The 15178-nt window shown below is 48.3% G+C and overlaps 5 protein-coding genes across 5 annotated transcripts; 1 reads left to right on the forward strand and 4 right to left on the reverse strand.

Annotated features, from left to right (window-relative positions):
• Nucleotides 1-27: 27 nt before the first annotated feature.
• DEU56DRAFT_270430 (uncharacterized protein) lies at nt 28-1499 on the reverse strand. The gene is made up of 4 exons (XM_041345389.1): nt 1274-1499; nt 1184-1210; nt 467-1132; nt 28-411 (listed from the first exon to the last, which is right to left on the reverse strand). Exons 3-4 carry the CDS (start codon nt 1067-1069, stop codon nt 109-111), a joined length of 906 nt encoding a protein of 301 aa, XP_041210011.1. The 5' UTR covers nt 1070-1132; nt 1184-1210; nt 1274-1499; the 3' UTR covers nt 28-108.
• A 1008-nt stretch (nt 1500-2507) lies between these two features.
• DEU56DRAFT_911247 (uncharacterized protein) lies at nt 2508-3466 on the reverse strand (the record flags this gene model as incomplete). The annotated part of the gene is made up of 2 exons (XM_041357267.1): nt 2508-2810; nt 2864-3466. 2 exons carry the CDS (start codon nt 3464-3466, stop codon nt 2508-2510), a joined length of 906 nt encoding a protein of 301 aa, XP_041210012.1.
• A 2997-nt stretch (nt 3467-6463) lies between these two features.
• Nucleotides 6464-7925, reverse strand: DEU56DRAFT_754873 (uncharacterized protein; the record flags this gene model as incomplete). The annotated part of the gene is made up of 4 exons (XM_041349858.1): nt 6464-6559; nt 6618-7709; nt 7758-7817; nt 7842-7925. The coding sequence occupies 4 exons, from the start codon at nt 7923-7925 to the stop codon at nt 6464-6466; spliced, it is 1332 nt and encodes a 443-aa protein (XP_041210013.1).
• Nucleotides 7926-11863: 3938 nt separating this feature from the next.
• DEU56DRAFT_940412 (HSP20-like chaperone) lies at nt 11864-12449 on the forward strand (the record flags this gene model as incomplete). Its single annotated transcript, XM_041358890.1, has 3 exons — nt 11864-12006; nt 12060-12279; nt 12351-12449. 3 exons carry the CDS (start codon nt 11864-11866, stop codon nt 12447-12449), a joined length of 462 nt encoding a protein of 153 aa, XP_041210014.1.
• An 800-nt stretch (nt 12450-13249) lies between these two features.
• DEU56DRAFT_855412 (uncharacterized protein) lies at nt 13250-14268 on the reverse strand. The gene is made up of 3 exons (XM_041355248.1): nt 14132-14268; nt 14061-14078; nt 13250-14011 (listed from the first exon to the last, which is right to left on the reverse strand). Exons 1-3 carry the CDS (start codon nt 14198-14200, stop codon nt 13340-13342), a joined length of 759 nt encoding a protein of 252 aa, XP_041210015.1. The 5' UTR covers nt 14201-14268; the 3' UTR covers nt 13250-13339.
• Between the last annotated feature and the right edge of the window lie 910 nt (nt 14269-15178).

Here is a 15178-nt window from a genome sequence, read left to right on the forward strand (position 1 = left end):
ACCTGAGTAATATTCATATCGAGATTATTTCCCACACAGCATAAATTTTGGTATTCCAAGTATGTACAGGTGAGATACGCTGCTTCTGTTCCCCCTTGGCAGACAATTTTAAATGGTAAATTCACCTTTTCCAAAAGCCTTCGCGTAGCCCTTGAGCCGGACAAGGCCAGTATCCTGATCCCAAGCCACCCACAACTCTCCTCCACGCGGGCTCACCTGACGAACATGCATCTCCTCCCGATTCTTCTTCCCGAGTCGAGCCACCCAGTAAGGTACGATCAGCGTGTGCGCGCTTCCACAGACCGGATCTTCGGGGAGATCTGCTACCGGCGCAAACACACGCGAAACGAAGACTTGATCGGCGTCAGGCGTAGCTTGTGTGATAATATTGGTAAAGTAAGAAGTCTTGCGCTAGTGATGCACGTTTGAGAACAGGGTCTTTACCTATGTGAAATTGTATTCTTACCAGGACTTCAATATCCAGTTTCATGTCGCCCAAGTTTTCATTTGGACCGACGACAATCATCACGTATTTGTCCATATTGCCGTCGCCTTTGACGATATGCTCTATCTGTACATCCCTCCCGGCGGCTTCACTGACTATGCTTGCAATCCTGGCCGTCTCTGCGTCCAAACAGGTGGCAACTGGAGCTGCGGGAAGCGCAATCTCGTACATTTCGTCATCAGATTCGCTTTCTGTGACCATGTGCGCAGAAACAATTGTTCCAGCCTTCGTGCGGAACTTCACTTCGGGACCCCAGTGACCAAGGGATGGCAGAGCGTTCGTACATAGCGCTTTCGTTGATGCGAACATTCCGTGTCCACAGAAAATTGGTGCATAAGCATTGATATAGTACCGAACGTCGAGGAGGGTAGAATCGTCTGGAGATAGCGACAGGAAGACGCAGATGGGCTGCGCGAATGTGCGAGTGATTTTTATCATGGTTTCTTCGCTGATTGTTTCGGGTTGAGAGAGAGAGCCTGGTGGGAGAGCAATGATAACAGCTGGATTACCATCGAAGGCTGAACGTGCCCATGCATTTACGATGACATAGGGGAAAGTGGTCATGCTGTCTTGGGGTGAGGTGAGAGGTATTGGTGGTTTTTTGTTCAACCCGAACTTGAAAGTGGGCTCGGAGCTAAAAGTTGGTGACTTGTTTAGAGTCTCGCGAAAAAGACTCACATAATGTTGAAGACGACTGAGTGTGAACTGAAATGTCCTTGGATGGTGGTGCTGTTAGTGAGTTCATCATCTGGATTGGATCTCACTCACAAGACGGGGAGAGAGTGGACGATGGGTTATTGCATCCACTGAGGTCCCTTTTATCTGCTACTACGCCCCGGGAGCGAGTACTGACCCTGTTCTAAGACGTCATCGACGAAATCTAGTGTACGGAATCTTAGATTGCCGTTTGACGTGCTTGGCCATGAGGTGTCGGCACTTGGTCTCGTGATCAGATAATATATCACTGGATTGTTACGAGGCTTCTGGAAGAAGTGAGGGGTGTCCTGATTCAAGCATGGTCATCTTGATCATCTATACCAGACCTGGCAGCAGAATAAAGATTCTCGACCAACTCAGTGACCTGAGTACATACCTAGCCATGATCCGTACGTGAGTGATCCAGCCAGACAGCCAATCGAGTTGCTGGTCTAAGATCCTAATCCCAGTGCGTCTGGTTGAGACCTTCCATAGTCTGCGGAGGTTCGTCACTAAATGTCGTACATATTACCTCGCTCGCATGCAAGAATGGAAGGGCTTAAACGCGCGGGCGAGTATCATGTACCCTGTCAAGTTAGCTGCAGAAAGTCAGCGGCATGTGAGCATATATTAAATTCGGTTCCCACCTTGCCGCCGTCAGTGCTGGAATGAACCAATTGCACCTCCCGACTATACCGGCAACACTTGGCTGGTCCATACTACGTTTTGCAACAGGACGAGTCATGCTGAATGGCGGAAGTAGCAGGCCCTAGGATTGCAATTGGGTGGTTGCTGGACATGAGGTGCGTGCCTGAATGATGTATTGTGGGCTGTCACCGGGGGTAAGTATTTGACTCGGAATGGGCACGTGCAGATATGAGATATCATCAATGCAGTAGGTCTTCTGTTGCAGGAGAAAGCGCATGGACTTACGTAGGAAATCCATATAGATTGACTCCGAGTCGGACTCCCAGCGACAAGTCGCTCGTAGTACTATAGTCCACATTCGAAGGGCGTCCTTCAAGACGACCACGGTGAGAGGATTCGAGTTCCATCTTCAAGTCCATCTTTTGAATTCAACAAGTCACATCATTTCTTGAGCAGGCGTGACTTGTTCACCTCCGGCGCTGGGGAATGGTGATATTCGGGATATGAACTAACATATCCGCTTTGCAATGAAGTTCGAGGTCGCACCATATGCGACATGAGTAAGTGTAATTAACACATCAAATTTCCCATGCACAGGTAACGAAGTGGGCCTTGCCAAGGTATTCCGGGAAAAGGCGACCTCGTGTTACGAGTCAAATCAAATGGTAAATTCACCCTTTCCGAAAGCCTGCGCACAGCCCTTGAGCCTGACAAGACCTTTGTCCTGATCCCAAGTCACCCACAACTCTCCTCCACGCGGGCTCACCTGACGAACATACATCTCCTCCTCATCCTTCTTCCCAAGCCGAGTCGCCCAGTAAGGTACGAGCAACGTGTGCGCGCTTCCACAGACATGATCTTCAGGGAGACCTTTTTCAGGTGCAAACATACGCGAGACGAAGACTTGATCGGCATCAGGCGTAGCGTGTGTGATGATATTGATGCTGTAAGAAGTTTCGCGCTATTCATGCATGTTTGAGATGATGGCCCACTTATGTGGAATCACGTGCCTACCAGGACATCGGTGTCTAGTTTCATGTCGCCCAAGTTTTCATTTTGACCGACGACGATCATCAAGTAATTGTCCATCTTGCCTTCGCCTTTGGCGACATACTCCACCTGTAAATCCCTGCCGGCGGCCTTGCTGACTATACTTGCAATCCTGGCAGTCTCCGCGTCTAGAAGGGCGACGATTGGAGTTGCGGGAAGCACGATCTCGTACTTTTCTTCATCAGACCCATTCTCTGCGACGCTGCGTGCAGAAATAATCGCGCCTGCCTTCGTGCGGAACTTCACTTCTGGACCCCATTGACCAAGGGATGGCAGAGCGTCCGTACATAACGCCATGACTGCAGCGAACACCCCATGTCCACAGATAAGCGGTGCATAGGTCCCGATATAGAACCGGATGTCAAGGATGCTGGAATCGTCGGAGGATAACGAAAGAAAGACACAGACGGGCTGCGCGAATGAGAGACAGATTCTTATCATAGTCTCTTCGCTGAATGTTTGGGATTGGGAAAGAGAGTTTGGTGGGAGAGCAACGACAATAGCTGGGTTACCCCCGAAGGGCGTACGCGTGAATGCGTTTACGATAACATAGGGAAAGGTGGACATGCTGTCTCTGGGCGATGAGTATCTATTGGTCTGTTGCGCAACTCGAAAGTGGGCTTGTGCCCAAAATATGGCGAATGAATGATACAACGACTTTTATAGAGATAAGCGCGATGCGGGAGGCCGGCGTACCTGTCAATGCACATGACTCTATGTAGTCAGTCCGAGTCAGATAATTATAAGACGGTCATGACTCAAATCATCCGGGCGTCCATCATCGCATGTCATCCATATAGTGTCGCATCATGGAGACCCCAACAGCGCCAACTCCATAAGCAATTAATGTTGGTCATGTAGTGGTGCGGAGTTAGACTATATGATCGGCGCTAAGAAAATGGGGGAACTCCTTGAGATTGTCCTGTCTGTGCTGTAATATAGGTCACTTGTTGGCTGCTTGGAATCAAAATATATGGGAGGGTCAAATAGAAGGATACATTACAACCAACGTAGTTGAAGTTGATCTATAGCATGCAGTACCAGTACTGGGCAAATCTGAACTTCAATGAATGCTTATGATGTCAGGCGTCTATCGGGAGCAACATAAGTATCTTATACATGCAGTGGTGAACTCTATTCTATTCCAACGGAAAGGTTCTGAAGGGAGTGGCCGCTTGAGGGGTGCGGGAAGCAACAGTACTTATTCGTTGAGTGCGTGAAAGACACGGGAAGTACTTTGCTAGAAGCGCAAAGCAGCTAATGTCTCGACCATATTCAACGTCCAGCAGGGAAGGGGGTCTGTTCGTTGCAGCAGAAGCACTTGTGCTTCCAGTCTGCAAGGTTGCTGGGGTAGTTCCATCGGTCACGTCGGATGTGCCCACTGGGGGTGCGGTGCTGCTTGAAGCACCAGTGTTCGCTACACCAGTGTTGGAAGTGTGGGCTTGCTGGGGAGGGGGTCGTGGTCGTTGCACCAAATGCCTTTTCCCGCTGATGGCATTAGCAGTGCGCTGCGGGGATGTCATCAAAACGGGATCATGGATTGTCATAGCTCAGGAAACTTACGTATTTACCTCGAGTTGCGAAGACATCCACAGCAGGGATTTCGCTGGGGAGGGGGGTATCACCCTGAGGAGCGGAGAAGCGAGAAAAGAGACGGTTCATCATGTTTTTGATTGGCGAGTCTTCGGCATGGCGCATGGTTGTAGTAGTGCGGTTGTTGCGTCCAGGTGGGGAGTACGTAACAAACTGCAGACGGATGGTGAGATGTGGATTGAGACTACTGTATCATACGGACTTACACCATCGAACAACCCAGACGGGATTCCAGTGCGTTGTGGGCGAGGCTTTGTGCCTGGGATGGTCTTCTGCAAGATTGAAGTAAAGAAGAGCACAAAATGACAAGCGGGGGAGCGTACTTTAAGAATTTTCTGTGCGGACTGTATGACAGGCCAGCATGAAGCATAACATGACGAAAGAATTTGCTTACCTGTTCGAGCTCCTTCTCTAATTCACTCTGAGGAACTGTCCATGTGCGAACGAGGCTGTCCCAACAGCCAGTCGCGATGAGCTGGCTGTCCTCGGAAAAGGCCACACAATAGACGGAATCAGGGTGCTCAAGTGGCTCGCCGATGGGTTCGAATGTGGTCAGGTCAAAGAATCGCGTCGTTTTGTCATGGGATGTGGTGGCGAATTTGGAACTATTGGGAGCAATGGCTAGCGAGAGAAAGGGATCGGTGTGCGCGTCAAACTGTTTGATGATGTCTCCAGTGGCAGCATCTGAAATTCGGATGTCTTTGTAATTTCCACTGACGAGACGGAGACCATCTGGAGTGAATGCGACTTTGTGTGCCCGCTGTTCTATTTTCAATAGTTCTTCTGCAGTTGCTGAATTCCAAATGATGATGTGTTCGTCCGTGCCTGCTGCTAGTTTGCTCCCATCAGAAGAGTATGCCACCGAGAGTGTCTGGTTGCCGACTCGGAGTGGTCCGAGGACTATTTCGCCCGTTTTCCTCTTCCACACGCATACTGTTTTGTCCGATGACGCACTTGCAAATGTCTCGTTGTTCGGTGCAAATACGACGCTCCAAACAAAAGATTTATGGCCCTTGAACGAGATGGGCACTCTCTTTTTTGTCTCAACCTCCCAGACTAGGATGCTTCCGTCCACTCCTCCACTCACAATCCAACACCCATCGTAGGATGCTGCAACCACCCGGACTCCATGATCGTGACCCAGCAAGGGCTCCCCCACTTGTTTCCCCGTGTCCAAATCCCATACCCGAAGACTTTTGTCGCTAGAGCAAGTGACGAGGAGACATGTACCAGGGATGAAAACTACGTCGTACACCCGTTCTTCATGACCCTTGAGCGTCATTTCGACGTGAGATGGTTCCTTTCGAGTTGACGATGCTTTTTGAGTGGTAGCCGCCATCGAATCTTGTTCAACGACTCAGTCAGCAAGAGCATGGAGGAGGGAGTAGTCGCTTACATTCGCTATCGTGAGTGGTCGCCAAGTTGCATCTTATAAATGATACTGAATCTATATGGCGGCATTGCTGTAGACACGTGGTGTCCCACATACAGGTTCCACGTTCAGCGCTTCTTTCTGCCGTTTTCTGTAATAGTAGGCACTCACCGTGCGTCAACTTGTCGTGGCTGATACAATCTCTCGGCCACCTCAATCGACAGAGATATCTTATCGCATTGACCAACTAATAGGTAATCAAGCGAATCAATTGGTTGGCTGCGGTACTGGCGGAATCATCCTTAGGATTGCCATAACAAAGCCCGAGTCGGTTCGCGGTCACCACGTGGGCAGATTGCAAGGCGCTTTTCAGCAGTTAGTGACGACAAACTAGAGACAGTTCTACACTGGTATGTTTCGTTACATCTGCAGTATTTCTATTTTGTTGATTCCCACTCCGACTTCAGGCCAGCACTTCTCGGAAGGCACGCGTGCATAAATGCATGATCAAATGCATTGTCAGTATATTATACGCAACGTAGGAACTATATTTACTGCCAGATTGGATGTCATTGTGTTGGGAAATCCGTAACAATTGATCAAGTATCAATGCCAGGAACCATCACTGGGGACATACCATCCTCGTAGTATGTTGAGGGAAGGTATAAGGGTACTGTATTCCGCTCGCTCCACATCTGTCACCATATTCAGACAGGATAACCCCAGGCTCTCCAGGGGACACTTTGACCGTACCAAAAATGCCTTTAACACTGCATGAGAGCATGGTGGACCTAAATAACGGTAAACTCCAAGTACCCGCAAACTGGGGAGCGACAAGGCATTGAACAGGGCAGAAATAGGTTGTCTGTCATTCAAGTTACAGTTGTGCGCGATGTAAAAGGTTTGGATTTTGGTGTGCGTGAATGGCTTCAAGGTTTCCCCGTTTTGGGTAAGTATGTAGATCTTTAACGATGAGAGGTTGGGACACAGCTGGAGCAAGTCAAGGACTGCACTCGAGCGCTGTAGTGTGCTGATATCGAGATTTGTCAGGTGTGGCCCCACGGGACCGAGAGAAGATAAGGGCGCTTGGTGGAAATCCTCATCAACGACCTTGAGACTGCGCAAAGTGGACGGTAGTTGCCAGAAAGATTGTTCAATGGATGGAATGTAACCATCCGACTCATCCTCGTCCACGACTACTTGTATAGCCAACTCCTGAAGTACCGGGAGGTCGTCCAATAAAAGTAGGTCTGCGGCACCGTAAAATGTGATAGAGAGAGATGTGATTTGACTGATGTAGGGATGGATAAGGCTTTGTATTTTGGCGGCATCATCTTTTTTGCAGAAGAAAGCTAATGAGAGCGGACGTCCTTGTGACCGCTTGAGCCATAAGTCATAGATGGGGCCCTGCCGCTCCCACTGGTTTCGCAGGGAGACTTCCATATCCAACCTGCACCATAAGCTAGGTATGCAGACAACAACCTCCCTCCATCGTCGACATACTCCAGTCAACAACAGGGGGGCGTCTGGCTCTGATGAATGGCTAGATTCTGGGAGACAGTGGTGGAAAATCTGCGACAGGATTTCAGTTGGCAAGCGCCAGAGACACGATACGAGTCCCTTGTGCAGATTCAGCGACTCCGTAATCCTGTCCTTCTTGACGACGAGTTGCTGCTGAAGATTTTTGATACTATCTATCACGGTTTCCAGGCCTGAGATCTCCCGCAAAACTATATCCAGCTGCTGTTGGCGTTCAGTGATTATGGCGCGGACACTCTGGTCTTTGTGCGTGGCATACTGATCGGTGTTCGGGAATCTGGAACATGGAGTTTCAAGGTCTGGAATCTGGTTTTCATCAATAACATGATGTTTAATATGTCGCAAAAGACATACGGTCGCTTCAGAGCTTGCGAGCTGAAACAAATGAATATTATTGTATGAAGACGCGAGTACCTATATATAGAAGTGGACACTTACCATGGTTTGCAGCGCACCGATGATGTCCAAGAGAGGAGAAGAATTTGCTTTTGAGTTGGCTGTCATCCTGTCGATTGTCTGCATGTTGGTTAAGGTTAAAATTAAGGCGAAGAACACGTTAGTCTCCCGTAGACTGACCCTGATAGAATAGAGACAGGATGAAGACAGTCAATGGTGCTTTTTGAATTATGGAGAAGACAACGAAGTTGAACATAAATCATTATAAATGTAAATTTGTGGATGTTCCGTTTTGCCGATATTTATTGTTGTATATATATGGGTTATGCACAATTTTGTAGCTGGCAGTCCCGAAGCATGCAGTGGGCATTGCGCAGCTACTGAACAAGTTGTGAGTGACATCAACCTACAGGCGCGAATCCAATTGTACGATCGACATTGTGGCCATGGGACGTAATGTGGACTCTTGAATTCATGTGTGGTGTCCAATTCCCTGCGACTCCAAAACCGACGATTTCGCATGGCAGGCCCAGACCCAGCCTGTATCTGCAGCATACTTCCACTGCACATGGCTCCTACGTGCATCACTAGATGCTATTCTACGCCCACAGTCCCTGCGCACTTGGTCTAGGCGTATCAGGCGGAGAGCATGGGAATAAGATAGGTGTTGATTGGACCGTGTGTACCTCTTGCTTCATCAACTGCACACCCCCGCACGACCGAATGCGGGTAGCTGCGCTCTTCTGAAAGTGCATACCTCTCCAGTCGCACGGATGTCCGGATATTTGCTTCATTGAACTATGCGAGGGTTTGAGGGTAACTGTATTAGTCCACTTTCTTTTCTCGTAAGAAACTCAACGCCACACCTCAATGCTCGTTTCAGTCCCTCCTCTACCATCGAGGGAAATACTACCTTGATTCATCGCCGAGATTGGGCGTTTCCCAGGTCAGTGTAATCCCGCTTTCAATGTATTCAACACTCAACAACGCTGACCTGCACCAACACAGAATGGACCTACAAGAGAATGCCGAGTCAGATCGTGTCGCTATACCGGGTGCAAGGGTTGCTCTTGGTCTGCACCGCTCCGACGTCGTCTGCGGTACTCGGCGTGTTAATACTATCACAACAATTATCCTTATACATGTAAGTACTCAAGTCTCGTCGACGTCGACGTTATACCTCACCAAATGTGTCTCACTTGAGTCACCGGTCAAGATTGAAATGACCTCATTCTACATCGCCACGAGATTGATGTTGAATTCGGATGTCTCACAATTGCCATCGACCAAGGTCGCGTATATAAGGTTGTCGTTTGACACAATCTTCTCTTCTCTCATTTCCACTTGTTCCACTCGTTTTGACCTCGAACTTTGTGCACCTTCTGTGGTGTTCGAATGTCGATGGGACGAAGACAAACCACGAACTTGGTGCGATACAACAAGACTATCTGGATCCGAATGAGAGGGCCACCTCACTCTCTTTTCTCTGATGCTACATCTTCCAATCGACTGGATTCTCGTGCACAACCGATGTCATTTTCCATGTCGATCTCGCTGTCGATCTCCGCTTCTCGAGACCCTATTTTGGCGATCTCGTTTACCTGGCGTTTCATTGTATTTCATCCACCTCCAAAGGCGCTTGGGGTTCCTTCGATTTCCGATCGTTCTCCTCCCAAGTATCGCTTTGGCTTTGGATAGTACTAATTTGGCCGACCGTCTACTGTCAACTACCTCGACGCACCTTACCCCTATGCGACGATATCTTTGATTCACCCCTTGGCAAGATGCTGTTGCGAATGGATCAGCCCCATCACATGACATACCCTTTACCATATCTCTTCGATGTTGACTGTCCTTACCATCTGCCTGCTTTTCTGGATATCACCCGGTCGAGCATCGAACTTTTGTGGACATCTATGTCCCCGAGGCACAATCTCCAATGGACACAGAACGCGGATTTCTCACAACTGCGATTTCTGTTCGGGGCACCAACCGAAGACCATTGTGTATGAAAGGCCGTCGTTTTACTCCACTGTCTCGTCTTTTGCTTCACTCGTTTTGATCTCCGACTTCCCACCGTGGCACTTCCTTCTGGTAATCGATGGAACGACTCTTTGGCACGAGGAGGCCAATCTTTAGGATGCTGCCTACGCATAGACCTAATCCGTGTCGATCTGCCAGTCGATCTCCACTTCTCGAGACCCTATCTGATGATCTTGTTCACCCGGGGTTTCTTAGAAATCCGGCCTGCGTCTACATCTACCACTGAGTTTATTCACCGACCTTAACTCTGAAATTGCCAATCCTACTACGGTCGATCTGAACTTCGCTAGCCGCGACCCCCGATTTCAATTTCGATTCAGACTAAAACACTGTCTGTTCAGCTCGATCATGTTTCACCACCGATACGCGAGGTCATTGGCTTTGAAGGCACGAGCACGACCGATTTTCGTCAAATGCAAGGAGCACTTTCAGCAATTATCAGGATATAGTTGGACTTTCTTCCTATCGAGTTCTTGTCGTCGACAATCGAATTTATTTGTTGCATTTTGTGCAGGCAAAGCAGCTGAAGCGGTAAGCTCATCTTTGGTTGGGTCTCGCTTGCTAAACCCAGGTTGTTCAAGACTCGAGAGAGACCCATGCTATTGTATAACCTCCTTCGATCCGACTATATCGCAAACATGGAAAGTCACTTTGTCACGCTCTTGCTAAATATCGATGCCTGCTCTGGTGCTGACAGTTGGTGATTACCTCATACTTTATATCAATTTCTGGAGTTTATACGCTAATAATTTTTTCATAGCCTTTCCAGTCACATCAGCAATACACCTTGTTTCTAGATCTGGGGTATCCCTCAGACCTCAGGTCACCATCACCTCACAGAGCAGTATATGCTAATGTATGCTGGACGCAAACGAGGTACGTCGGGGTAGTGGTAATGACCAAAAGGTCATTACCACTATCCCGGCATATCTTGGCTTACCGTGCACTTTCCAAGCTCCTCCTACACGAATGAGACCAAGTTGCGAAAGAATTTGAAACCTTGTATTGAGCGCACTTCGGAGCGTTGGTATATTGAAGCATATGCTACTGCTACTATTTCAACTTAGTAGGCAAAGCAAACAAGAGGGCGTTGAGAAGACATCGAATACTTCGTGTCATCATGGACAATCTGTTCCCCGGCATAATTCTATTCATCAGAGTCACATCACATATATGAAAGACAGCCACCGGGACATTCGAACTTCCTGGTGTCAAACAACAGGGTGTCAACGTCGAGTTTCATGGACTCGACCAACTGTTGAAAGCCAGTGGATGCAACAACCAGCCAAGATGCTGTGGGTTTGAGGTAAGCAGTGGAACACCTCGGAAAATAGGCACCTGCGCTCGTGTTCCCGCTGTGCAAAGTTCAAACAAGCGGATTATACCTCAACTCAACTTGAACTTGTCTGTATTATCCTTAGAATTGTCAGAGAAAAGCCTCAGTTGACGGGCACAATGCAGATCGCAAGGCACTTATCAGTAGTTCGTGACAACAAACTAGAGACAATTCTACTCTTGTTGGGTTTCTGATGTTTTCGGCCTGATGGCATGGTGACTTTGCGGTTACTGTTTGCAGTGCACTAAGAGTGAAGAGACTTGCTTGTGAGTTGGCTGCCATCCTGTCGCTTGACTGCATGTGGTTAATGCAAAGAACATCAGAACAAGCTTGTTAGTCTCGCGTAGACCGAGTATTTAGGCTACATCCGACTTGGTTCAAGTTGGACTCTGGAGTCGAAGAATCCAAATTTCCTTTATTGTAAGAAACAAAACACCTGTAAATAGTTCGAATAAGGAACTCAACGCCCCACCGGCTTCTCGAAGACTCGAACGAATCTCGAACATTAGAGAATGTCATTGTCCACCATTCAACCAAACACCGGGTGATTTCTAGAAGTAACTTGTATCATCATGGTCGTCATACACGAATATGCATATATAACTGCTGGCCAGAGTTGCTCAGACTCCAGCAATAACCGCCAAAGCATCTTCTCTCAACTCATCTATCACTTCTTCGCTTAATCATGTCTCTAGTGCGCACGTTCTATGATTCCTTCACCGAGTTCGACAAACTATTTGACGATGCTTTCAATGCTCGTTTTCGTCCCTCTCCTGCAATCGAGGGCAATACTACCTTGACTCAACGCCGTGATCGGGCGTTTCCCAGGTAAGTATAATATTACATTCAACACTTAATAGCGCTGACTCGCACTAACGTAGAATGGACCTACACGAGAACACCGAGACCAAGACAGTGACTGCGTCATTCGAACTTCCTGGTATCAAACAACAGGATGTCAACATCGAAGTCCATGGAAACCGGCTGACCGTATCCGGTGAGTCGAAGCGCTCGGAGAACTATGAAAAGGGCGGCTACGCAGTGCAGGAGCGCTCGTATGGCAAGTTCTCCAGGACCCTTCAGATTCCTCAGGGAATCCAGGTGAGTACGCTATCGATATTTGTCTGAATTCCGTGTGGCAAAGTGGTGCTTACGGTTATCGGAACGTCCAGGCTGAGGATATTCACGCGAAGATGGAGAATGGAGTGCTCACTGTGTGCTTTCCGAAGGCTGGACCGGACCAGCAACCCCAGCGGGTTGCGATCGCGTGAAGATGGAGGGGTGTTTGACTGGTCCAACCCATGATCCTATCAAATCTGTATGATAAGCACGTTGCATAAGGTGGAACAAGGATTCTGAAGTAATAACAATAATGAATATGCCACCCGATCTTTTTTCGAATCAAATTATTGTCGGAATCATGACGTGCAAATAGGACCGTATAAGTGGACGCAGATTTATCAACGTTGTCGAGAATTACGCTCCAAGTTGTTGAGATATTTATATGTGTATAGTCGTGGATGAGGAGAATAAAATTTCCTGTCCAACATAAGTCGTCGTAATTAGCTATTCACATTACGTTCAGCGAAGGAATAATGGTAACGTATTCCGCTCGCCGCACATCCGACACCGGCATCCAACCACCTAAAATCAGGTGCTCGAGGGGACACTTTGACCGTACCAAAAATTCCTTCAATTGAGAACATGATGCACCGTAAAAAGGGTCAATGCGAAGCATGCGCAAATTGGGAAGTGTCAAACCATCGAAGTGACCAGGTATAGGGTTTCTGCGCCCCGGGCCAACAATCAAGTGTAGGGATTGAATGTTGGTATGCGTGAATGGCTCTAAGGTCTGTTCTTCCCAGGAAAATGTTTGAGCCGTTAACGAGGAGAGGTTGGGACATAGACGGAGCAAGTGTTGAAACGCACTCGGACCATGTAGCTTGATCTTGACGTGTGTCAGGTGGGCCCATACGGGATCGAGAGAGGATATGTGATTGTGGTAGAATGCCGAATGCATAGCATCGAGAACGCGCATTGTGGACGGGAGTTGCGAGATCAATGGCACCACATCATCAATATCAGTATCTCTCGTCCCTACTATGACCAGCTCTTGAAGTGCTGGTATGTCTTTTAACAGAAATCGAGTTCCACCCTCTCCTCATGAAAAACGTATAGAGAGACATGAGATTTGATCGATGTAAGGCTGAAGAAGGCTTCGTCGTAGCTTGGCTGTGTGGCAGCGCTCGACCACCAACGAGAGCGGGCGTCCTCGTGATCTCTTGAGCCAGGAGTTATAGAAGACAGCTGCTCGCTGCCAGTCTCCGTTGTCGACTTCCACATCTGACTCATCCGAATAACTGTCGTCGTCCAAATATTCCTCTTCCCTAACTCTGCCGATGTCGATTGTCACATACAACATGCACCATAAACTGGGCATATCCACAGCAATTTCCCTCCATTGTCGGCATATTCTAGTCAGCAGCATGGGGGAAAACTTTGATACAGGTGACATGTACTTGTCTCCTGGGAGACAGTGGTGGAAATTTTGGGATAAGACTTCAGTGGGCAAGCGGCAGAGAGACGATACGAGTCCCTTGTGGAAAGTCATGGACTGCGTGATTTGGTCTTTCTGTTCGACGAGTTGCTGGTGAAGATTTTTTATGCCGTCCGTGATCGCTTCTAGACCTGAGATGTCGCGCAAAACTGCATCCAGCTGCTCCTGGCGTGCGGCGACGATTGTGCCTATTCTCTCGCCGTTGAGCTCGATGGCAGGGACGTGAGTATTTGGTAAAATGGCTCGGTAGTACGGGGTTTCGAGGTCTGGTCCAATCTGATAATGGTCAATATTGCATCGGATACATCCACATGAATAGACATACAATTCCATGTGAATGCAGCTGAAGCGAGTAGTTATTATTTACAGAGAAATGTTTTAAACCTCGACACTTACAATGTTCTGCAGTGCATCAATGATATCCGAGGCCGGCAAGAGATTGACTTTTGAGTTAACTGTCTGCATGGTGATTGCTACCGCAGGAAAGGTTCGACTTCGAGGAAGGAGGAATACTCGTGACTAATTGAAACGAGTGACCACAACAGGGTCCCCACATTTGTCTCACGATCATGACACAGGCAAGCACGGTACCGCAGCCACCTGTGAGTCCACCCTGCATACCATCCACCACTTTTCTCGTTTCTTTGCACAAAAAACCACTTAAGACCAACTTAAGACTCATACTCCCCTCCTTCCAACTTACTCGATAAATCAAGACAACTTGAATCCAAGTCGTTCAGACCCTCATTTGGCAAAGGAGCGAGGCAGGAGAGCAGTCAGTTATGTATGGACTTTCATCTTTACAACTATACATTGTTCCTAATGATTACAGCCACGCTCTCTCCCGCCTTCGAGGAATAGATCTCGCAGACCATGTTTGCGACAAGACTATCTAGGTGTGGGATATATAATTTTTTCTACCGGGTCCACCCTTTCGCAGCACCTGCTATATGTTTTTCAATCAACCCAACCCAGGCTCTTCATTCCGCCTTGTCGATTTTTCCACCCTGGCCTCTGTCACTGCGAACGAGGGAGGGATAGGATGTAGGTTCCGATGGACGGCCGGTCGTCGTGAAGACGGGCAGTGGCTTGGGCGAGATCTTGTAAAAAAAATCTTCGACGAGTCCTGCTCGAAGCCTCTAGCGAGGCCAACGACGCCAACTCGACAAATGATGCATTTCATTGTCACTCTCCGAGTCAGCACGTATATAGCGCACCGCCAAAATGGCACATGGTTAGTTATGTGCGTAGGTAGTCTGTCGAACACCGCAGAGATGGCATGTCGATATCTTAGAACAGACTCGGAGGAGTCAAGTTTCATTTCCCTGTCGCAATTGTCCCAGCTACGAAGACGGGTGCAGTCTATAGAACTCCCGATTCGTATTGTCGTAAAAAATCATCTGGCCGTGAACTATTCATGGATGAGTGAAGCAGATATGCACT

This window comes from Suillus clintonianus (assembly GCF_016758775.1).
Source record: "Suillus clintonianus strain FC179 chromosome Unknown DEU56scaffold_24, whole genome shotgun sequence".
NCBI classification, from domain to species: Eukaryota; Fungi; Basidiomycota; class Agaricomycetes; order Boletales; family Suillaceae; genus Suillus; species Suillus clintonianus.